General features: G+C 45.2%; 1 protein-coding gene across 17 annotated transcripts in view; it reads left to right on the plus strand.

Moving 5' to 3' along the window:
- The window catches only part of MAST2 (microtubule associated serine/threonine kinase 2), a 227,256-nt gene that overhangs the window by 196,808 nt on the left and 6,543 nt on the right, over positions 1–23,905 (plus strand). For all 17 annotated transcript variants that reach the window (XM_053213514.1, XM_027059306.2, XM_053213473.1 and 14 more), the window contains 12 exons: positions 1,223–1,301; positions 3,057–3,211; positions 5,560–5,635; positions 8,969–9,178; positions 14,833–14,934; positions 17,113–17,245; positions 18,013–18,074; positions 18,345–18,427; positions 18,898–19,106; positions 20,155–20,293; positions 22,795–22,927; positions 23,702–23,867. In XM_053213514.1, the coding sequence (XP_053069489.1) occupies positions 1,223–1,301; positions 3,057–3,211; positions 5,560–5,635; positions 8,969–9,178; positions 14,833–14,934; positions 17,113–17,245; positions 18,013–18,074; positions 18,345–18,427; positions 18,898–19,106; positions 20,155–20,293; positions 22,795–22,927; positions 23,702–23,867 (1,547 nt within the window). The remainder of the gene's footprint in view (positions 1–1,222; positions 1,302–3,056; positions 3,212–5,559; positions 5,636–8,968; positions 9,179–14,832; positions 14,935–17,112; positions 17,246–18,012; positions 18,075–18,344; positions 18,428–18,897; positions 19,107–20,154; positions 20,294–22,794; positions 22,928–23,701; positions 23,868–23,905) is intronic.

Genomic DNA, 23,905 nt, shown 5'->3' on the forward strand with positions numbered 1-23,905 from the left:
GCAGCCTCCTGGACATTTCTTTGCCTCAGAGACTAGGTTCCAGCAGAACTAGCTGCCTGGGTGGCATGAAGTTTGAATCAGGTGCATGTGGCATGGAACCCTGGACTGTCCCCTTGCAGAATATAGTAGGAAAAGCTGCTGAGTATTGGTGGGGGTGGAGAGGAATGCTTCAAAAGGAAAAGACCTGGCAAGATTGAGTCCTCTTTTTTCTCCTTTCTCTCCCTGCTTTCCCCACTCCCCTTAACTGTGAAGTCTGGACTAAATCACCCAAATTCCTGGACCTTAATGTTTTCTCAAAGATTGAGGGTATTTAGCTTCTAAACGTCTTCCATTGCTAATGTTCTAAGGTTCTGTGGGAGCAGAAAAGAAATTTTCTCCATCTTCACCCAGACCAGGCTATCCCCCCCAGGCTTCATAAGAAAAAACACTTGTTGAACAGCACATCCCATAGTCCAGGAAAGAATCACTTGTCCATGTACTAAAAGCTTCAAACCAGATACCTGCTTGCTCTTTCTCCTCCACAGCAAAGCAGATAAGTGGTTCTCTGTGATGAGAGCTTTGAGGTGCATCCTCTCAAGAGCAGCAGGAAGCCCACTCCAAAATCTTATACACAGCCAAGGTTGTGCCACCTCACTCTTCTTTCATGAGGTTACTGTCACTCTTTATAAACATTCTCAAAGACTGGTTTTATAGGCCCTAATGGATCTTAAGTAACCTTGGACTGTTTGCCAATGATTAATTCATACTCAGACACAGATGGTGATCCACTTCTTCCTTATCAACCCAGTGGCCTGGGAAGACCAAAGAGCCTTTCACATGGAGTCCTCGGAAAAAGGAATAGCTGCATTTCAGTGGCAGTTCTCTCCTTGTGGTGATGCCTTAGCTGGAGCCCTCTGTCATTGCTTCTCTAAAAGTAAATAGGTTGAGAGTATAAAGATTTTTATTTCAGAACCGCAGTATTATATACCAGATGTTCTTATTCAAAGTCACAGACTTCTTTTTAGTCAGAGATGTTTGTCTTTGCAGTGGAAAACACACAACCATAGGCCCCATGTGGGAGAGAGACATGAAAGCATGTACTAGACCGAGCAGTACTGTGTAGAGACCAAGAAGAGCCTACCAGTGAACCAGCTGCCCAAAAAATGCTAATGGAAAGACAGGCAGGTCCAGGGCTCAGGGTGGGGTCCTGTGGAAACTGCCTAATATTCTTAATCTTACATAGGACTGATGGACGGCGCTGGTCTTTGGCCTCTTTGCCCTCTTCAGGCTATGGAACCAACACTCCTAGCTCTACTGTCTCAGTAAGTAGCCAAATCTGTGGCTCTGCCTCCATCACCCCAAGGAAATACTTCCCTACAGATTATTGCTGCATGTCCTTAAAGTGTGCTGCAAAGTGAATCTCAGTTTTCCCGCCAAAGCCAAACTCAGGTTGTTTGGGATGAGGCTCGGTGGGGCAGTGGTGGCCCTTAACAGCTATAGCCAAATCCATTAAACACCTTTGGAAAAAACTAACCAGCATGCTCTCTGGGCATCAATTTTTCCTAGTTGAGTTAGAGGAGGGCTTGAGGATGGACTTTTGCTTTGCCAGACATGGGGGATCCTAAGCAAGAATCTTCCCCCAACTTATTTCTAGACCTGCAACCAAGAGCAGATAGACCCTCCCATGTCCCAAAGGCCTGGTGGACCATCCTTCTCCTCTTTCACCTTTTCCTTTCAAAAAGAAGGGAAGGATGATATTTTATATTGAAGTTTGATATATATCAGCAAAAAAAGCTAAATCTGTCTCTAAAACGTCTAGTTATATTTCTTTTAGAGAAGGTTTAGCCTAAAACACAACAGATGTCATAATTGCTGCTGTGCACAATTGATGGTAAAATGAGTCTTTCACATTGAGCAAGTTTTAATTGAAGCCAGGATGACAAGGTTGGCAAACTTTTTCTGTAAAGAGCCAAATAGTAAGTATTATAGGCTTTGCAGGCTGGATTGGGCAGCAGGCTGGATGACCCATTCCCCATGTCTTCCGCCATTCTTCAGGTCTTCCTAGGCAGTTTTGACATTCATGAATACCAAGCAAGTAAAAGGAGTATCATTTCCTCCCTTGACCTAGATATTTCTCATAAATTAATCCAAAGATCTCACTGGTCTTTTAGCAGCAGTTAAGCTTTAGATCTCTGCCTGGTAAATATCCCTTTCCCTATAACCCTTTACTCAGATGATGATTTTTTAACCTAAGGCAAGATAAAGATATATATGACATGTACCTGTTCAATAAATTTTCATAGACTCAACCCATGGCTGCAGCTTATTTTATTGGGATACTTTAAAAAACCAATTTTACTTCATCTTAGTGGCAGTTGGGTGAAGATACTTTTTGCAATTTCTATCCAAACTATTTCCAAAAATGCGGCCAAGACAGAGCCCTGTGGAGACCTCCCACTAGCTATTTACAGCTTCATGTGATAGCATTCCATGACAGAAGCCTATGCCGGTAGCTCAAAAAAAAGTTCTGATTTTTCACTTGGTGTTGAGGCTTACTTGTGGCAACAATTTCCTCAGTGTGGTGCTGCAGCTTTGACTCTAAATGGATTTAGATATTTGAACCCCAGATTCTTCATCAGTTGGTGAACGGAAACTGAGCCAATGGTGTTAGATCTGCCTGCTCCCTTGTCAGGAAAGGGGGACTTCACTGATTCTGGTGCTGCATAGGGCTGTCACAGCAGTTGCTGCATCTGGTGGGATTCCTGTCGTAGCACGGCTCGCTCCCTCAAAGGTCTGTTATGGTTGGCAGTGGGCTCTTGTCTGGAATCTCAGTCATTGGACCATGTTTGGAATTCTTAATTGTTTTCAAGTCAGCTCCTAGTATCTTGGCTTCCTCAGGACTAAAGGCTCTGAAGGAGTAGAGAGGGGAATCCTACACAGTGGAGACTAAAAGGAACAAAGCAAAGAAGGCCTGATTTTGGTTACCTTTGGGTTCACATTGACTGGGAAGTTCTCTCTGTTCCTGGACTGCATTTAGACATGCCTATAATGCTGTTTTTTAATGTTTTTCCCTTTAGTCATCATGTTCCTCACAGGAAAAGCTTCACCAGTTGCCCTTCCAGCCTACAGCTGATGAGCTGCACTTTTTGACGAAACATTTCAGCACAGAGAGTGTACCAGATGAGGAGGGACGGCAGTCCCCAGCCATGCGGCCCCGTTCTCGCAGCCTCAGGTAAGGAGTCCTCTCTGCCTGCTACCCCAGGACCAATGGAACTCAGCCTGTTTCCACAGCATAGGATTTGGCAGATATTCTATAAAGGGCAAGATAGTAAATAATTTAGGCTTTGTAGGCCATACAGTCCCTGTGGCAACTAGTTAACTCTACTGTTGTAGTGCGAAAGCACCCACAGACATTCTGTAAACTTTATTTACAAAAACAGGCAGTGGGCCAGATTTGGTCTGTGGGCCATAGTTTGCCAACCCCTGGCACAGCACCTTGGCACAGCTCAAATGAGTTAAGTCCAGTGACACTCAAGCATATCTGATGATGCTGTCGAGTGGTCCCTCTCTTTTTCCCTTTGAAAGTAGTTAGCAATAGAGGGCTGCCTGGGTGACTCAGTCGGTTAAGCATCCAACTTCAGCTCAGGTCATGATCTCGTGGTTCATGAATTTGAGCCCCGTGTCAGCCTCTGTGCTGACAGCTCAGAGCCTGGAGCCTGTTTCAGATTCTGTGTCTCCTCATTCTCTGCCCCTCCCCCGTTCGTGCTCTGTCTCTCCCTTTCTCAGAAATAGTAAACATTAAAAAAAGTAGTTAGCAGTAGAAATATACTTTAAGCTCCATTCAGTAAGAGGAGAGTAATAGTATGATCTGTTCTGATATTTACCTGGCTGCAGAACCCACCGTCCCAGGGTATATGAACTAGGCCAGCTACAAAAGTTGCTGCTGAAGACACTTGTGGCTGACTTAGGGAAGAAGCCAATTTCAGAAGCAGAATTAAATGCCCATCTGAATCTAACTCATTTCCCTGATTCAGCTGGGCTCATCAAACCATACAAACTGTAGCAGCTGATTTGTCTGTGAATCCTTAGACTAATTCACTCTTTTCTTTGGCATTAGCTGATAAAATTGCACCATAATTCCAGATTAAGGAAGAGGGTGGAAATTAAAATGGGCATGACTTTAATGACTGAGTTCAGCTTTCCAGAGCCCCTGGGAAATAATAAATTGGTTAATATGTTCAGGGTGGGGACACAGAGGAGCATGGCCTCCCAGGAAGAATCGCCTCAGGTAATGTTGCTACTATGAGTATTGGGGAATGGGCCGAGCCAGACCATAAAGACTGGTTTGAGTTCATAGACTGATGAAGATGATCACTGGACTGTAGTGTAGAGGATGAGAAACACAAATGAGTGGTTGTGGAGTGTGGATCCCAGTGCCTTTCTTTGTCTCACTCAGAGGAACACCCAAATCTTGGTGTTCTCTGTAATCCACAGGGTAAAGGGTACATCTTAGGCCATTTGAGATTGAGGGGACCACAGTATCTCAGGGAAATCCCTGCTATATTACTCTTTAAAAAAAATTTTTTTTTAACGTTTATTTATTTTTGAGAGAGTGTGAGCAGGGGAGGGGCAGAGAGAGAGGGAGACACAGAGTCTGAAGCAGGCTCCAGGCTCTGAGCTGTACACACAGAGCCCATTGCAGTTCTCGAACTCACAAACCCTGAGATCATGACCTGAGTTGAAGTCGGACGCTTAACCAGCTGAGCCACCCAAGTGCCCCATTGCTGTATTACTCTTAAAATACTTGGTAATGTATACTGATACAGCAGGCAGACCATGGCCCCACACCAGGGAGGAAAGGCAAAGAGGAACGGTTCTGAACCTAGCTCAGTTGGGGTCACATGTCAGGGGCACCCAAATGGGCAGGACCTAAATATCCATTTGTGTGGCTCAAACTTTGAAGTCCTTTAAGAAGATGTAACCACACGTGGGTCAAAGGAGAACGTATAGAGGACCCAGGCTTATAACACACTATAAGCTGGATTGGCCTCATTTATCCCCCAGGTCAGAGCCCAAGTTAGCCTCATTGGCTCCAGCATGTTTGGAAAAAGATACAGGTATACACTGTCTTCCTTTGGCTGTTTTGGTGGTGGTTTGATTTGATTTGATTCCTAGAACATGCTGGGGTATACTAAATCTACTGGCCAAAGCAAAGAAGACCCAGAGAGTCCTGGTCTGGGGGAGGTCATCCTAGGAAGACCACAGGTAGTCTCAGGAGTAGTCTCCTCCTTTCTAGGCCTTTTCAGGCACTGGCAAAGGTCTTTGTGAAAGCTAGGCTTCTTGCAGGAAAGTAGCCTAGTTCCAGATGGCAGCATTTTGAGCTAAACAAGGTATGCTGGGAGCTTCAGGAAAAAGGAAGACTCTAGAAGTCAGTAGTCATTAAGGTGGGAGTGTGTGGGTGCTGCAGACAGTGGGAGGGAACTCTGCAGACATTGTGGGAGTGGGACTCTGGGAATGGTCATCTTCCTTCTTGATAGTTCCATGGCACTGAAGTAACACAGTTGTTTCTTTCTTATTTAGTCCTGGACGGTCCCCAGTTTCCTTTGACAGTGAAATAATAATGATGAATCATGTGTACAAAGAAAGATTTCCCAAGGTAAGGATTCTGAGGAGGGCTGCCCCTGTGGGAAGACTGAGGGTGAGGGGATGGAATGCTCTCTCCATAGGTAATCAAGAAGAGCAGAAAGGTCCCTGGCAGGAGGAGGATACAAACACAAGGCTTCCAGACTGCTGGAGAAGAGGCAGGCAGCAGAGGACTATGAGTCTGGGGCTCATGCTTGCAGGGCCTATATTTCTTCACTCCCTGGAGAGGTATCTAGAGAGAAATGTTAGAAAGATGTTCTGCTGTATGTTAGTGAGGAAGGGAAGAACTGGGGACCCTGTTTCTAACCATGCACCTCAGGTCTGTAAGTCAGGGTCCCCATAGAATGGAATTAGCTATCAGAGAGCACGTTCCTTTGATGCAGATTTCTTAAGCAGAGCCTCATTACCAGGCCCATAGAGTGCACAGCAGACAGGTGTGCTGGACTGGCAGGAGGTTGGCCAGAGGGAGCAGGAAAGTGGGAGACAGAGTGTTCAAGCAGGAAAATGCTGAAGGAGGAAGGCAGATTACTCTCCTGGGATAGTGGAGAAGTAGGTTCCACAGCTGTATGGTTTGGCTGGAAACCACCAAGTGTATGGAACGAAGGCCTTTATTTCCCTTTTTGCACAGCACGCCTATACATTCTCACCTGGTCTTCTCGTGCCAGGCCCTATTCCTGCAGAACACAGCCAGCTCTGTCTGAACCAGGGACTGACTCAGCCTCCCTGTCCATGACAGCAAGGAGCATGGAGTCCTCAAGCCTCTGTCTTCATCCTCTGTCCAGACTTCCCTGGGTCTGTTTATCTGTGTATAGGATCTGCAGTGCGCAGTTGGTTTCCTACTCTTTTGAGAGTGTCCTTTTTCTAGACTCCAGTATAGTCTTCTGGACACACATGGGTGGCCTAGGGAAATGATATGACACCCTGTACTTTCCCTCCTGACATACACAGTGAAGCATAGCAGTTAGGAAGGACACACTTTCTGGAACCAGACTGAATGGGTTTAAATCTGCTTCTACCATTTACTAGCTATATGACCCCAGACAGATTATTTAACTTCTCTGAGCTTGATTTGCCTCATCTGTAATTTGGGATAATAAGAGTATTGATCTCATAGAGAGTTTATGAAAGTTAATGGACATTAAACTTTTCTAACTGTGCCCAGGACATAATAAGCACTCAGTGTGAGCTATTGTTTCTTTGTTGCCCAGTGCCCTGTGGTCTGTGCTTTCTATGCCTTGGAGCAGGCATTAGAGAGTAAGAGTGAGGAAGATAGGCAGAATGAACAGCTAGGAAATCTTTTTTTTTTTTTTTTAGTGTTTATTTATTTTTGAGACAGAGACAGAGTGCAAGTGGGGGAGGGGCAGAGAGAGAGGGAGACACAGAATCTGAAACAGGCTCCAGGCTCTGAGCTGTCAGCACAGAGCCTGATGCGGGGCCCGAACCCACGAACTGTGAGATCATGACCTGAGCTGAAGTCGGACGCTTAACCGACTGAGCCACCCAGGAGCCCCTAGGAAATCATTTTTTTATGCTTGATCCTTACAAAGAAATTTGGGAGTGTGTAGTGTTTAAAATGCATCTCCTCCTGCTTAAATGTTAGGTGTTATATTATCATTTTAACATTGCGTATTTGTTTCGTATGGATGTCTCCAAGTCATTCATGTAAAGACGAACTGTTAGAAAAAATATGTTAAGATTCCTTTCCTTCTGTTTCCTCTCTCTCTCCACATACTGTGTGTGTGTGTGTGTGTGTGTGTTTGTACTTAGATGTGTGTTTATATACATAGTTCTGGGTAGTTTTTCCATAAGCACTTTTACTACATAACTAATTGGCCATTGGGCAATTTTGTTGTAAAGGATAAGGTTGCAAAAAATAAATGAGGGACATTCATTGAAAAGAACATAATGAAACACAAAAAACAAATCACAAAATTAAAAGGCTATTTGCAAACAAAATACACAAAATATTTGTATACATTCAAAATGTGTAGTGTAGATTAATTGCAATACAGCACAAATAACTGATTTTATTTTGTTGATTGTACGTAAGCATTTGTCTTCAAAGTCTTTTGGTCATAGTATTATACATTTTGTTTTTGCTTGTAGATTCATCTCCTTGTTTGGCATCACACTTTTTCTTTTTTGATCAAAATTTCATCCTTCATTAAGAGAAGTATCAGTTTCTCTAAATACTTGGGTACATGTTTATAACTGAGTTCTGTATTGTTGTGAAAGCCTTCCACACTGTTTGTTCTTAGCATGTTGTCACATGTCGGTTTATAGATGTTCCAAAGTTCTATGGGAAATGTGGGTTCAAAACTCGGTGCCACTGTATAGACCATTATGAAGGCTAAGGTTTATATGATACAAAATGGGAATACTGCATTATTGGAGAAATGAAACCAAACTGTCAACCAGTTATTTTTTTCATACAGCAAAATTGCCTTATGGCCAATTAATTACACAGTAAAAATGTGGCAAAAATGCTTATGATGAAAATACCAGACACACATATATCCACCTAAACACACACTGGAAATCAGAAATTGCCATCTTGTGGCAAAGGAAAGATTTAGGCCACATCCTAGATTGGCAGCTATGAACTTGTTAACTGGTGTGTATTTATCATTTGACGTGACTGTGCAGTTAGGTCCCCCAGAGGCTTCTGAGCTAAACTTTTGTTCTGCTCTGTTGAAGGTCTGGGTCCGTGAGGAGGCAGGTTCACACCTTCAGTAAACACTCTCTGAGCATCTGCTTAGTTGAGTTGAGTCCTAAGGTCAAGTAAGAGGATCCTGAAATAAATCAAATTCTCTCTGACTTGTAATTCCCAGTCTAGAGAAATGTTTAGAAACTAGCAGTGCCTATACACAAGGAGGTCTAGTGGCAGCATGGAGGAAAGGAAACCCTATTTGCCTGGAGGAATCAAAGACTTCCCAGAGGAGAGACAGGTGATGTGTGAACTGAGATTAGAGGAGTGATAGGAGTTTGCCAGTCAGGCTTGGCAGGTGAAAAAGCTACATACAGGGAACAGCATGAACAGGCATGAAGCAGCATGCTAAAGGGGGAGAGCAGCAAACACTTCCAGGTCCTCAGAGCAAAAGAGCACATCTTCCAAGAAGTGGGGGAAGATAGGCAAGGTCACGTGAGAGAGGGCCTTGACTGTAATGTTTTGACTTGACCTGACGGTGATCTTTTCATATGTCCAGTTGTCAGGTTCCCCAAATGCAACATCAGGAAACCAGGATCACAGAGCTTATCCTCAGGTTATTGCCAGGTCCTTCAGGCTGAGCTGCCAAGTGAGCTGGAACTAGAAGCGAAATGTCACTTTTCCTGCTTTTATTTGCAGGCCACCGCACAAATGGAAGAGCGTCTTGCAGAATTCATTTCCTCCAACACTCCAGACAGTGTGTTGCCCTTGGCAGATGGAACCTTGAGCTTTATTCATCATCAGGTGATTGAGATGGCCCGAGACTGCCTGGATAAATCTCGGAGTCGTCTCATTACATCACACTACTTCTATGAGCTTCAAGAGAATTTAGAGAAACTTCTGCAAGATGTGAGTGTCCTTGTGCTGGAATTCTGGTAAATTCTCTGTGAGGTAGTGGATTATTAATTCCAAGCTAACATTAAGGCTAAGATTTTGTTTCCAGTCTTCTCAGCCAGCTTGCCCCCACCTCCTTACTCATGTGCAGAGTCCACCCCCGAGTGTGGTTGCTGATGGACTTTGGTTCCTACTCAGTCCCCTGCATTGCTAAGAGAAGCCTGTGTGGTGTGAGAAGAACTCGGTTCTGGGGGGTTTTTCTTTTTCTGATTCTGATTCCTCTGCCTGAGGCTCCAACATTGGTAGTGTTTATAAATACCCAAAGCAGATGAACATAAGGGAAACAAAAGTAATATAAAAACAGGGAGGGGGACAAAACATAAGAGACTCTTAAATATGGAGAAAAAACAGAGGGTTGCTGGAGGGGTTGTGGGAGGGGGGATGGGCTAAATGGGTAAGGAACATTAAGGAATCTACTCCTGAAATCATTGTTGCACTATATGCTAACCAATTTGGATGTAAATTTTAAAAAATAAAAATAAATAAAAAAAAAAATACTGAAAGCCTAAAAGTGGCCCCAGCGGCTGTGGTGGGTTTTCTTCTAGTAGAAATACTGGTATAAGCAGAGCCTTCAGACTGGTTCTGCTCAGCCAAGGGGAAACAGGCTGGGGCTTGTACTATGGGTTTATCTATTTGCTAACATTCTGTTTACATGGTGAGAACTTTGTTAGTAGGGATTTAGGTATTTAGAGACCCGATCCTCCCCAGTGTGAAAAGTCTTCTCTAGGAGGCTAGAGATAAAATAACCCAGAGATGGTCAAGACCAGAGTGTCCAGTGAGTTCTTAACTACTGCTTCATGCTCCAGAGTTTGCTTTCCTGTTGGTCTCTACAAATAGGTGGTCGGATGCCTGCCCACTCAAATGACAGTTGCCCCATACTACACCATTAGTACAGTTTAACGGGAAGGACATGTACCTCTTTGTGTGCTAGAGTATTTCCTAGTCCAGGCCCCTATTACTTCTAGACCTATGACCTTGCTCTGGGGTAGTACCAACTGAGCTGAGAACCCAGGGCTAATGATCAAACAGGACTTCAGTGTGTTGGTCTAGAAATTAGGAACAGGGAGTTTATTTTTTTTAATTAGGAAACACTTGAATCTAGAGACAGATGATTAAAAATGACCATGATTATTACTGTCAAATATTGGAAGATTTCTCATATATAATAGGTAGCAGATTGTTTTCCATTCTCTAAAAGGCCTGTTAACCCAGTGGGCAAGTGTTACAGCGAGAAAAGTTTTGATTTAATAGATGAAAAATTACTTCCTTCTACAAAAAAAATTTTTTTTCTTATTTCAGGAATAATACTTAAATTCAGACATTGTAGGGGCGCCTGGGTGGCGCAGTCAGTTAAGCGTCCGACTTCAGCCGGGTCACGATCTCGCAGTCCGTGAGTTCGAGCCCCGCGTCAGGCTCTGGGCTGATGGCTCAGAGCCTGGAGCCTGTTTCCGATTCTGTGTCTCCCTCTCTCTCTGCCCCTCCCCCGTTCATGCTCTGTCTCTCTCTGTCCCAAAAATAAATAAACGTTGAAAAAAAAAAAATTAAAAAAAAAAAATTCAGACATTGTAGAAATTTGACTTTAGGCAACTAAATTCTCATGCATATCCCTGGCAGCTCTTTGTTTCTGTTCAAGAATAACTTTCCAACAGTGGATAGGAATCTGGGATTGTGGCATCAGGCAAAGGATCAAGGTAGAGTGACTTCCCAGGTTGTTTGTATATCTAAGATTGATCTCCAAAAATGCTAAAGTCAGAGCCTTGCCCAAAACCTTCAGGCGTTTTCCCAAACTCCTGTCCCCCTGGGAGTAGGTTGTTTGGTGCAGCAAGAACACTGAATATGGAGTCAGTGCATTCATCTGCTCCCTAATTTGCTAGGTCCTGGGAATTCAGAAAAAAGTTTGTTGCAGGTTCCAGCTCAAGGAATTTGCTGTTAAGTGGGATTACAGACCCATCAGCAAGTAAAAAGAACAGCTGTCATTTATTGAAGTGTACTGTGTGCCAGACACTACACTGAGTACGTGAATTATCTCACTTTTGTGTGTTATAGTAATTGTGAATTGGTGAGCACTAAATATTAGAGGTCAGTTCTGAGCACGGAGGAAGATATGCTGACTCTGCATGGAGAGTTCGGGAAAAGTTGAGTCTTGACAAGTAGGTAGGAGTTCACTAGGGAAAAATTTTTTGTTGTTATTTTTTTCCTTTTTTTTTTTTTCTCCTGTGAAAGTTATTGTTGCCACATTAAAAAAATTTTTGAGGGGAATTATTTTCTTTTTTAACCACGTAATGGTGGGAGTAGGACACCATCATAAGTCGTTAACATGTGAATTTTGAATAAATAAAAGCTACAAGTTATATACAAACATCTTAGGCAATAATATTTACAAACCTGTGTAAACAAAACAAATGTAAACAGTAAATGCATCATGAGAGTCATCAAAAGATACACAGGAACAACCACTTAGGGTCAGTCTGCCCACCAGCAGCTGGCACTAGCCAGCCCCAGGAATCAGGCCACTCTGAGAGGTGTAAAGGAACTTGGGACATTCCAGGAATTGCAGATAAAGTAGTTTGGCATGACTAGGTGAAGGATGCCTGCAGAGAAAATTAGGAAGGGATGGGCAAAGGCTGAAGTGTCTGTGAGGAGCTTAGGTTTTATCATAAAGGCAGTGGGAAAATTATTAATGGTTGTAATTTGGAAAATGGCATGGTAAAATTTATATTTAAAATAATAAACATAACTGTTATTAAAGAACACTTAATGCATACTAGATACTGCATTATCTCATTTAATTTATCTAATTTAATCTTCATAGCAACACTGTAGGTAAGGTACTACTATTCTGTAAGTCTACAGGTGAGGAAACCAAAGCTTTAAAGAAGCTAGGTTAGCCCAAGGTAACTCATTTCTTAAAAAAAAAAAAATTAAAAAAAATTTTTTTTTAAGTTTATTTATTTTTGACAGAGAGAGGGAGTGTGAGGTAGGGAGGTACAGAGAGAGAGGGAGACACAGAATCCGAAGCAGGCTGCAGTCTCCAAGCTGTCAGTACAGAGCCTGACGTGGGGCTTGAACTTATGAACCGTGAGATCATGACCTGGGCCAAAGTCGGACACTTAACCGACTGAGCCACCCAGGCGCCCCAAAGGTAACTCATTTCTTAAGTAACAGAGCTAGAACCCAAACCCAGGTTTGTCTTATTCCAGAGCCTAAGATCATATTTTCAAACACTTAATCAACAAACATTGGCATCTGCTCTGTAAGAGGCACTATGCTAGTCTTAGCATGTAAAGGAAGAACAAAAGACATAGTGTCTCTGTTCAGAAGGCTCTACAGTGTAGCCGTAGAAACAGATAACTAATTGTAAAACAACATGTGGGGGGCACCTGGGTAGCTCAGTCAGTTGAACGTCTGACACTCAGGACATGATCCCCAGGGTCATGGGATTGAACCCCAAGTCAGGCTCCATGCATGGATTTAAAATTCTCTCTCTCTCTCCCTCTCTCCTTCCCTCTCTCCCTCTCTCTGTGCCCATCTCCCTCTCTCTCCTGCTCTCTCTCTCTAAAATAAAAAACAAACATGTGGCACCATGGCATGTAAGCAAACAAAACATAGAAGAGGGAGCAGTTAGTTCCTGTTCTTATGTGTTTGGGTGGGGTGGGAGGTACAGGCAGAGGATCTCAGTGAGGGTTCACAAAGTGGCTATTTGGGTTAAGTCTTAAAAGAATAAACAAGATTTCACGTAGTGCCCAGCCTCTCTCTTCATTTCATAACCAGTTTTTTTTGTAATGGTCTTCATTTGCTAGTTTTCTTTACTAACAACCCATTCAGTCTAACAACCTGCCCAGTCTTCTGCCTTCTACTTTCCCTTCCCAACATTCCACAACACTGTTTCAGGCTAAAGCCACCAAGCAACCAGTTGCCGAAGAGATCCTATGGCCTCTTTCCGTCCTCATCCTTCTTCACAGCTCTGCAGAGCTCTACAGTGTGAATCTGTCTCCTGGACTTTTCCCCCACTTGGGGTCATGGCACTGTTCTCTCCAGTCTTGCAGTCTTGCTGCCCTTTCACAAATTCCTTTTTTGCCCATCTCTTAAATGCTTTTCATTTGGTTTTAGGGGGCGCCTGACTGGCTCAGTCGAAAGAGCATGTAACTCTTGATCTTGGGGTCATGAGTTCAAGCCCCATGTTGGGTGTAGAGATTATTGGGGGAAAAAAAAACCTTTAAAAATACATGAAATAAAAGTATTAAATGTTGATGTTCCACAGGGTACAGCCCTGAGTGTTGGTCTCCTCTTCCTCCTTTCTTCACACGCTCTCTGACAGCCTCATCTTCCGTGCCTTCTATTGTCGCCCATGTGTTGAGGACAGCCACCTGGCTGCTTCTCTCCCTGTTCTCTTTAGCCCCTGGTCAGTATTGGAGCTCCAGTCCACTGTTTATTGGTTCCACTCCCACTTTGACTTCCAGATTGGTTAGTATTTTTTGGTTGTAAGTAATAGAAAGCTAACTCAGAGTAGTTTAAGCAGGAAGGAGAAACTAATTATAAAGATGAAAAGGGTGGGTTTTAGAGAATTAAAGACAGGAATGCAACCCGGTCTTAAGGGACCAAAACTAGAAACCAGAAACTGTGGGAAGCTCAGGAAGTGGTGATTCCCCTTCCTGCCATTTTTCTCTGTGCTGCTTTTCCTAGGTCTCTTTGGTAGATGTGGCCATCCCTTTTCATCCAACAGTAGATTATACTCTTCTAGCACACCAATAAATAACAGTTGTCTTTCCGTCCATTTTTAAATTCCTAGGAGAGTAATCCACACTTGTCAGCTGTTGGAGGTGGGATGGAAGGTTCAGCCACACGATACAATTGTAGCTACTAGAAGTCAGAGCAGTTTCCATAAAAAAGATAAAGACTCCTGGGCTGAGTAAATACCCAATAAAGTATCTAATCTAGGTATCTCAAACTCTGCAAATCCAAAATGGAGCTTCTCCACCTTCCCTTACTTGAACTACTTGTTATATTTCCTATTTTATTTATGGGTTCACTGAACTTTCCCTAAAACTGTAGTTGCAGTTCCCTTCTCTTCTTGCTTCGTCCAACCCTCCGCTGTACTCAGTCATCTACCTCTGAAATGGCCCCAGACTGTGTTTCCTTCTATTCTTCCTGCCTTGATTTATGCCTTTTTTATGCACATTATTACAGCAGTCCATTAATGGGTTTTTCTGCTTTTAGGCTTGTGCTCTTTAGTGCACCATCCACACTACAGCCAGAGCCATCTTTCTAAAATAGTCTGGTCGCATCACTCCTGCTTTGAAGCCTTTCTATTCCTGACCTTCTGCCTGGGGTGGGGAGTGAACAATGAAACTCCCCTGAGGATTGTCCCTTGAGCCAGGGTCTCTGTGACATTCCCCGGTGTCATGTAGTGTCCTGAAGTTCACACAGTTCCTGTGAGCGGCTTGCTGTCTCTCATGGCACACAGGCCTTCCCTAAGTCCTTCATTTTGCAGAAGTCTCTGTTCTACCAACTTATGTCTCCCCAGAGTCCACTCTGCCCAGCCCAGTCCTGCATTAGCCCAACCACGATGTGCCAGTGGATTACTTAACCAACCTTTGTGTTCTCTACAGGCTCATGAGCGCTCAGAGAGTTCAGAAGTGGCTTTTGTGATGCAGTTGGTGAAGAAGCTGATGATTGTCATTGCCCGCCCAGCTCGGCTCTTGGAATGCCTGGTGAGTGGACTCCAGAGAAGGTTGGGAGGGGGTGGGGCATACAGAGGAAGTATCCTGCTAACAGCAGAACTATGGTAGTACCACCGTCATTTCTGCTGCTGACGTCCTTGTTTAAATGTGGTATGCTGGCATTGGGCCCAAATGAGTTCCTGTGAGGAAAATGGCTGGTCCTGAGGGGTATTCGTCTGACCCCCACACACTGAGCAGACCCCAGGTGAGTGGGCTTTGGGCGGTGAGGAGCATAGGCCAGTTCCATTGGCACAAGTCGAGTCCATCAGTTCATCATGCAGCAGCACTTAGCACCTGCTCCACGCCACACACTGGAGACACAGACTTAAACACAGCAGAGTCCCTGAGCCTAAGGTACTCCCTCTGTAGTGGAGCTGGTCTTTCAGTGCCTCAGGTAGGAGGCATGGAGATGTAGAAATAATAATTATGATACTGCAAGTAGTGTTGCAACTGAGGGAAGTCCAAAGTGTGACAAGAACATGGGGAAGGAAGGAGGTGCCTTAGTCCTCCTTGGGATGGACGTTTGGTGAAAGCTCCTTAGAGGACACAAAGCTTGGGGGACATGAAGGATGATTATGAGTTTGCCCGGGAAGGGCATTCGATGGAGCACAGGGTGAGTGTGAAGAATTGGTGAGGGAGAAACCTGGAGGGTAGGCGGGGAAGCATCACGGAGGGTCAGGATCCCTGCTCCAGAGTTTGGGTTTATCCTGAGGGCCACTTGGAGCCATCAGAAAGTTTAGGTAAGAATGTGATATGGTCAGATTTACTTTTTTTAACCAGCTTTATTAACGCATAATTTATATACAATAAAATACATCCTTTTTGATGTATTCAATGAGTTTTAACATATACACACCTGCATAATCACCACTGCAGTTGAGATAGAGAACATTTCTTTCACCTCAAAAAGTTCCCTTGTGCCTTTTGCAGTCAGTCTCTCTCCCATCCCTCACCTCCCACTGCCAGGCAGCTGCTTATCTGCTCTCTTCCACTGTGGATAGGTTTGCCCTTTGTATAGTTTCATGTAGATGAAATTATGTAGTATGTTCTGACTTCTTCCAGCATAGTTTTTTTTTGTTTTGTTTTATACATGTTACATGTATCACTAATGGGTTCCTATTTGTTTATGAGTAACATTCCATCAGATTTACTCCTGAGAAAGATTACTGTGGTGGCAACATGGATGGTGAATTGGAAGAGAGGGCAGGATGACCAGGCAAATAGCCAGAAGCAGCAGTTCGTGTGCAGATAGGAGTAGCCTGAGGAGGCCAGTGGTAGGGGCACAGAGAAGAGGTAGATGGAGGAGCTTTAGGGGTTTAGGAGACAGACACTCTGACCAGGGACTGAGGAAAGAATAAGAAGTTAGAAGGACTTCCAGATCTTGCCTAGTTGATTAATCCACGTTTTAAATTCATAGGCGAGTAAGATTACTCTCCTCTGGCAGTGGATGTTTCTCCAAAATATTGAGACCAGAGATGAGGGAAGCCGTGGAAGCTGGACTTGTGGTCAAGCAGAGGGCCTCTTCCTCAAGAACATGAAGTCCATGCTTGGACAGGGCTTGGAGTCAGGCCTGGGTTTGAATGCTGGCTCTCTGTCCCTTCCTGTCTCTCTGACCATGGATAAATCAGTGCATCTGTTTGGGCCTTGATTTCCTCACTGAGGTCATAGAGGTGTTAGCCAGGTTTAGTCCAGAGTGTAGCACTTAGTAGGGACTCAGTAAATAGAATCCTCACTATTCTGTGCTCTGTGCAGACAAGGACTCATGTGCTGTCCACATGGCACTCCGGTCCTAGCACGTAGGAGGTGCTCGGTAAATATCTGAAGGCAGGCCTGCACGTACTTGTGCGTGTGTGTGTGATAGTGCCATCTGGCTGGCAGAAGGCTTTGGACCAGATGAATAGGTTGAGCTATCTTGAAGCCAAAAGCTTTGGTTCTTAGTGTGAGGAAGACAACACATGCTTAGGATGTCCAGTCTGGAGCTCACCTGGAAGACAACTTTGTCCCCATTCTCATGATCCATGAATCATGATGTTTCTGGGTATTCGGAGGCAGGGGTGTCCCATCACAAAGAGAAAGTCTTCTTGTTCATCTTCCTCCAGGTATGTGCTGTGAAAACCAAAGCCTTCACTTGTAGCCCTCACCACTGACCACCTCTCTCCCCTGGTACAGGAGTTTGACCCTGAAGAGTTCTACCACCTGTTAGAAGCAGCCGAGGGCCATGCCAAAGAGGGACAAGGGATTAAATGTGACATTCCCCGCTACATCGTTAGTCAACTGGGCCTCACACGGGATCCCCTAGAGGGTGAGCATGCTGCCTGGTGGCTGTGAAGAGGCCCCACAGCCAACAAACTCTAACCTCAAGAAAGCCACTTGGAGAAGAGACTTAGATTGGACATGGTCACAACTCAGCATCAGGGGCCTCAGAGCTATCAGAGGAACCGTGTATTCTCTGTCAGAAAACAGCTTCTCCTTCAGAATTGTTCACATCTGCCTGACATTAACCCAATCTGGATTGGCGTGAGGCCAGTTGGGGTGGATTTAGAATGTCAAAAGAGGTCAACAACAAAAGACCACAATTACATTTTCAAAAATGCCTCCCTCCTCTGCATGCTTACCTCCTTGTCTGCCACCTTACAAGTTCTCCTGTGTCTTTGATGTGTCCTGACACGGGGCTTCACATTGTGCCCCTTCATGAACCCTGGGCTTCTAAGTCCCAGGTCTGTGCTCATCCTGCTCCTGCCTTCTCTGTTCCCCAACCCCATCCGGCAAAGCAGGATAGGGACCAATAGCCCACCCTTGGGCCCTGTTTTCAGGAATTGTCCTAAATTTGAGTGAAACTTTTTAGAATTTTCCAGGCCTTATGAATGGCACTGGACTTCTAGAAATAGGAGTGGCAGTATTATTTGGCAATTAAGTCCAAAAGCTATGACTCTTCTGTGGATAGAGCCACAGGAGTGCACAGATGCAGGAAATATTAATGCCTACTTTGCACGTACCTGTCATGTGATGTGAGTGGACTACTGACATTGCTATGCACACCTTTCTCTTGTGCCCTTGCTTTGCTTCTAGAAATGGCCCAGTTGAGCAGCTATGACAGTCCTGACACTCCAGAGACAGATGATTCAGTTGAGGTAAAGAGCTTGAGCTTCTGCCCCAATCACAGAGACTGGGCCCTGTGAAGCAAAGGCCCGTGAGTCCTCTGTGAGAGAATATCTAAAAGGAGGGTTGGAGGAGTGGGTGGTTGTGCATACTGTCTCAGAAGTCATTCAGCTCCTGACTGAGGAAGAATGGGCTGGGGCCGCAGCAGGACTAAGAGCTGAGCTGATCCTGGGGCTCAGCTTCCCCAGGCACGTGGGCTCTGAGAAGCATGCCTGCCTTCTGCCTTTGCTCTTGTCTTCCAGGGCCGTGGGGCATCTCTGACTAAAAAGACACCCTCTGAAGAGGACTTTGAGACCATTAAGCTCATCAGCAATGGCGCCTATGGGTAAAGGCAGAGGGGAGGGTGTAGCCAGGACTGGAGCTAAGTCAGCCCCTGGACTCTTCCTTCTAGAAGTATATGATACCCAATTCTCCGGGCAGCAGATGCCTCAGGATAGACCCTCTCCCTCTCCAAAGCCAGGAGTCCAGGAGAGACAGGAGTTGATTTTCCTCTGACATGTGGGCATTGTTCCTTTCCCAGACAAGGTCCCCACCTCTCTTGGTAGCACTCCTCCTGTAGTGAGCTCTGGGGAAGTCTGAGCTGTGTCCTCAGGACTTGGTGTTATTGGGAAATTGAAGAGCTCTATGGGCAGGGGGACCACATCCTTTTCATCGATAAGCTCACCCCTGCTCCTTTGTTCTGTGCATTTACAAGGTGTGATAGGAGGCATTTTGGACACCCCAGCTCTGGGTGGTGGGGAGCACGGCCCAGGTTGCTGAGGGCCCTTGGGGGTTGGGCCGGGCTGTGTTTCCCAGGGCTGTATTCCTGGTGCGGCATAAGTCCACTCGGCAGCGCTTTGCCATGAAGAAGGTCAACAAGCAGAACTTGATCCTACGGAACCAGATCCAGCAGGCCTTCGTGGAGCGTGACATACTGACTTTTGCCGAGAACCCCTTTGTCGTCAGCATGTTCTGCTCCTTTGAGACCAAGCGCCACCTGTGCATGGTGATGGAGTATGTGGAAGGTACTGGGGGAAGGGTGACCTGGCATGGAAGCCAAGGCACAACATGAGGCTTAGCCCTGAGCTAAGACCAACAGCTTTGAATAGGGGTGAAGTTTCAGAGCCCAGCTTCCCAATCTCTCTTTGGCATTGGTTTCTGCCTTAGGATCTCAGAGACCATTTGGCCATGGTGGGCACAAATCTCCCTGCCCCTCATAGGGAGAGGCTTCTGGAGCAGTAGCTGCCATGCGGCTCCCCATGTCAGGTGCAAAGAGAGGCATTCTGGGACAAGATGTATCAGCCCAATAGCTGTAGAATCCTGCACCTCAAAGCCTGGACGGTCTCTACTGCTGGCGTCAGGCAGGAACAAAGGAGGTAGCAGAGCCACATAGCCCAAGGTTATGTGCTGGGAGGACTGTATCTGGACCCTCAGAAGAAAGGAATGCCATTGGCCTGGCTGATGGCTTGTGAAGGGATCACCCCTTGAGAACACAAAATGTTCTGGGGATGGAATAAAAGAGCATCATGGGGCATATGGGGGAGAGAGAGCAGTTTTGCCAGTGGCCTTCCCACTTCCCTTCTCGCTGCTGTGTACAACTGCCAAAGATATTTTGCCTAAGGCTTGAAGTTGAAACACAAAACTCCCCTTTTAATTCAGGGTACATGCTGAGAGTTTACGGTGTTATCTTACTGGAAAACCAGAGGATAGTTGTCAGGAAGAAAATAAGTGAACAAATGCTGAAGTCTCGGTCAGATGTGTTTATAATATACAGGACTCATACCCTAAAATAACGCAGCTGCATCCCTGCAAATCCACTCACAAGTACGGAAGCCTGGGTTCCTACCCTCTCTGGCCTGAACAGTGGCCCTGACAGCCATTGGCAGATTCACCATGCTGCCTACTTGTCTCCACACTCTGTCTGCCCCCATACCAGCGTTGGAAGGGCTGGATTCACAGTCCCTAGCACCAGGCTATTCTGTGAGGCTGTCTCCTCTGGGACCTCAGAGACTATAAAGCCTAAGACCATAGGGAACTGGATCCTTCCTTCATGGTAGCCTGGGCTTGTTGCAGGAGGAGACTGTGCTACTCTGCTGAAGAACATCGGGGCCCTGCCTGTGGACATGGTGCGTCTGTACTTCGCAGAAACCGTGCTAGCCCTGGAGTACTTACACAACTATGGCATCGTGCACCGTGACCTCAAGCCTGACAAGTATGCCCACACTCTTGGTTCCTTGTCCAGGGTCTCTCTTGGATCTCTAAGTAGATGGAGGCAGACACAGCATGTTTGAATCTATCCTAGAATGGATGCTAGGAAATAGTGCTCTTGTGGGTGTCCGTCTAGGCCTAGTACTCTAGCCCCTGACCACCCCAGATGCGAAGACCATTGCCAGTAAGTCTGGCAGGCACATAAGACTTCGGTGACATGTAAGAATCACTGAGAAGCTCCACTAAAGAAACCAAGCAGGAACGAAAGAATCGGCACATCTAGTAGATGGATAAACAAGTGTTCTAACATTTACTGGCCTCTCTGGGCCAAGCACTATAATCTGGACTGTAAAATAGTCCCTGGCCTATAGAACATAAGTTTAGTATGGGAACAGAAATATCTGAGTATAGGCTGCTTCTCGGAAGGCATAAGTCAGATGGAAAAGGTGAGAGGAGCTTTCTAAAGCCAGGAAACAGGATTTGCAAAGGCACCCACCCAGGTGTGAGAGAATGAGACCTAGGAACTACAGTATGTGGAAATGGAGATCGTTAATTGGTCAGAGTAGTAAGAGAGAAGGCTGGAGAGATAGGCAGGGATTAGATCATCGGGTCTTTTTGTTAGGTTTGGGTTTTATTTTAAAGGGTTGGAGGCACCTGGGTGACTCAGTTGGTTAAGTGTCCAACTTCAGCTCAGGTCACAATCTCACAATTCATGAGTTGGAACCCCATGTCGGGCTCTGTGCTGACAGCTCAGAGCCTTGGAGCCTGCTTCAGATTCTGTATCTCCTACTCTCTTTCTGCCCCTCCCCATTCACTCTCTGTCTCTCCCTCTGTCTCTCTCAAAAATAAACATATAAAATAAAATAAAATAAAATAAAATAAAAAATACAGGGTCCTAACAAGTTTTCAAAGGGCCTGTTAGCCAAAGGTATGATAGAATGACAGATTTTAGTTTAGGTTTAGAGAGTCCACTGTGCAGTGGAAAAGGTGGTGAGGCTGTTGCAGTAGATCAGGCCCAAAACAACCACACCTGCAAGATGCGGAAGAGAGGGGATAATGTTAAGAAGTAGAAAGGAAACCAAAAGGTTGGGGTGGGTGGTGGAAGAGAAGCAGGGGAGCAGGAGTCTGGGATGTCATCCAGACTTCTAGCTCAGGACTAATGCATGGGGAATAGCCTCTTTTGTGAAAAGTGGCTTTGACACTAGACAGACCTGAGTTCAAATGACCCGTTGTTAACTCTGTGAGTTTGGGTCTTTTCATTAAACCTCTCTGAACCTCATGTTCCTCCTCTTAAAAAATTGGGGATAATTTTTTTAAATTATTTTATTAATTATTAATTAATTGTTTATTCATTATCAATTATTAATCAACTGTTTTTAATTAATAATAAATTAATTATTTAATTTATTTTTAAATTATTAATACTGGTCTTTGTTGCATTAGTTACTGTGTAAGACCTTTTGGGAGCCAGGATATTTTTATAAGTAATAAACTACTTGTAACAGAACTCAGAGATAACAAAAATCATTTTCTGAGAAGACCACTTAGGCGGTGTGACTCTGTTTTGGACAGGTTGAGTTCATGGTGTCCATAAGACATCTGGGCAGTTAGTAGTCATGAAGCTCATAAAAGAAGTCAGATGCTGATTTGGGAATCAGAATAAAGGGGTGGCAGGGTGAAGCCTTTGTCATGAAATGAAATGGTCCCAGCAGAGTATGTAATGGGAGAACAGAGAGACCATTCTCTGTGAGATCTTATTTCTGGTTTCTCCCAATCAACCCTCCTTTAAAACCAGCTGTGGAGAGGTGCCTGGGTGGCGCGGTGAGTTAAGTGACCAACTCTTGATCTTGGCTCAGGTCATGATCTCACAGTTCATGAGTTCAAGCCCCAGCATCAGGCTCTGCGCCGACAGAGTAAAACCTGCTCGGGATTCTGTCTCTCCTCTCTGCCCCTCGTCTGTCCTTCTCTCTGCCCCTCCCCTGCTTGTTCTCTCTCTCTGTCTCTCTCTCTGTCTCTCTCTCTCTCTCTCTCTCTCTCTCTCTCAAAATAAATAAGCTTTAAAAAATTTTAAAACCAGCTGTGCACATGGAGCAAGATGATTCACCCCTTTCACCTCTCCCTGAGTCTGGGTATCGTGAGACACCCAGTGAGAAAAGAGGGCTGGGTATGGCTAGAGCCTTGGGATGCGGCTGATCTTTCTGTGGAAGAAAGTCAGTCCGTCAGCTGGCTGGTACCTGCCCCCAGCATAGAATACAGTTGAGGGGAGTAAACATTAATGAGTTGGGGGAATGGGCAAAAGGCAGGTTAGTTCTTGTGCAGAATGTAGTACTCACAAAGCCAGAGATTTTTTTTTTTCATAGGGGCCGGTCTCCTTGATGAAGCTACCCTGCTTATATCCCACAGGAACCCTGTGGAAGCCTGACTGGGAAATTTTGGCATATAAAAAATCAGTACTCTTAGAAAACTAGGAAATAACCCTATACTTTTGTTTCTCTGGTTTCCCAGCCTCCTGATTACATCCATGGGGCACATCAAGCTTACTGACTTTGGCCTTTCTAAAATTGGCCTCATGAGCCTGACAACAAACTTGTATGAGGGCCACATTGAAAAGGATGCCCGGGAGTTCCTGGACAAGCAGGTACAGAAGGATAGTTGAGACCTTGGGAGTTGAGTTCCAGACTTCAGAATAAGGGTAGGGGGCCATATACTTAGCTAGATATTAAGACTGGGAGCTCGTATCTTTTCCACCTTTTGGTTCCACGGAGGTATTGAGGTAGGTAGCACATTTGGAAAATAGGGTGGGCCACAAGAATCATATGGATATAAAATCCAAAATCATCTTCCTCAGGGTTTGGAGAAAATAGGTCGTATAACCATTGTTACTCTCAGAGACTAACCTGAGATTTGTCCTGAACCTCCTATAGCCTCGGTCAAGGGCAAGGCTCTTCTGGAGCCTGTTCTTGGAACACTGCTCCAAGTCTCCACTGGATTATGGTCCAGCTTCTTGAGAGTAGCCTCTGGATGTTCCTTGATTTGACAGTTCAGGTTGTGACTATTTGCAAGTCCCTATAGTAGTCATGTGACTAACTATAGGGTCTGTCCTTTGAGAGGCTGGAGGGCAGAGGCCAGTTATGGGAACAAGATGCCAGAAAGAGTTGTTAAGGGCCCAGGGAGTGGTTGTTCCAGGCTAGAAGTGTATGTTTTGGTTAGTTAGGAAGTATGTAAATTCACTCCACCAACAGTTCCAAATCCGATACCCTGGGTTCCTATTGATCTTGTTCTTTAACCAAAGTAAGCCAAGTCTTCCTTCAGAGACTTTCTTCTCCAGAGGTGGGAACATCTCCACTTCTTCAGCCACTATGCCAATGAGCTAACTCAGGATGCTGAGCCAGCCTGGCTTCTCTGTGCCCAGGTATGCGGGACCCCGGAGTACATTGCGCCTGAGGTGATCCTGCGTCAGGGCTATGGGAAGCCAGTGGACTGGTGGGCCATGGGCATAATCCTGTATGAGTTCCTGGTGGGTTGCGTCCCTTTCTTTGGAGATACTCCGGAGGAGCTCTTTGGGCAAGTGATCAGTGGTAGGTACCATCACCCTGGCATACTGGGGAGACAGAGT

Source organism: Acinonyx jubatus, chromosome C1 (assembly GCF_027475565.1).
Source record: "Acinonyx jubatus isolate Ajub_Pintada_27869175 chromosome C1, VMU_Ajub_asm_v1.0, whole genome shotgun sequence".
In the NCBI taxonomy this organism is placed as follows: Eukaryota; Metazoa; Chordata; class Mammalia; order Carnivora; family Felidae; genus Acinonyx; species Acinonyx jubatus.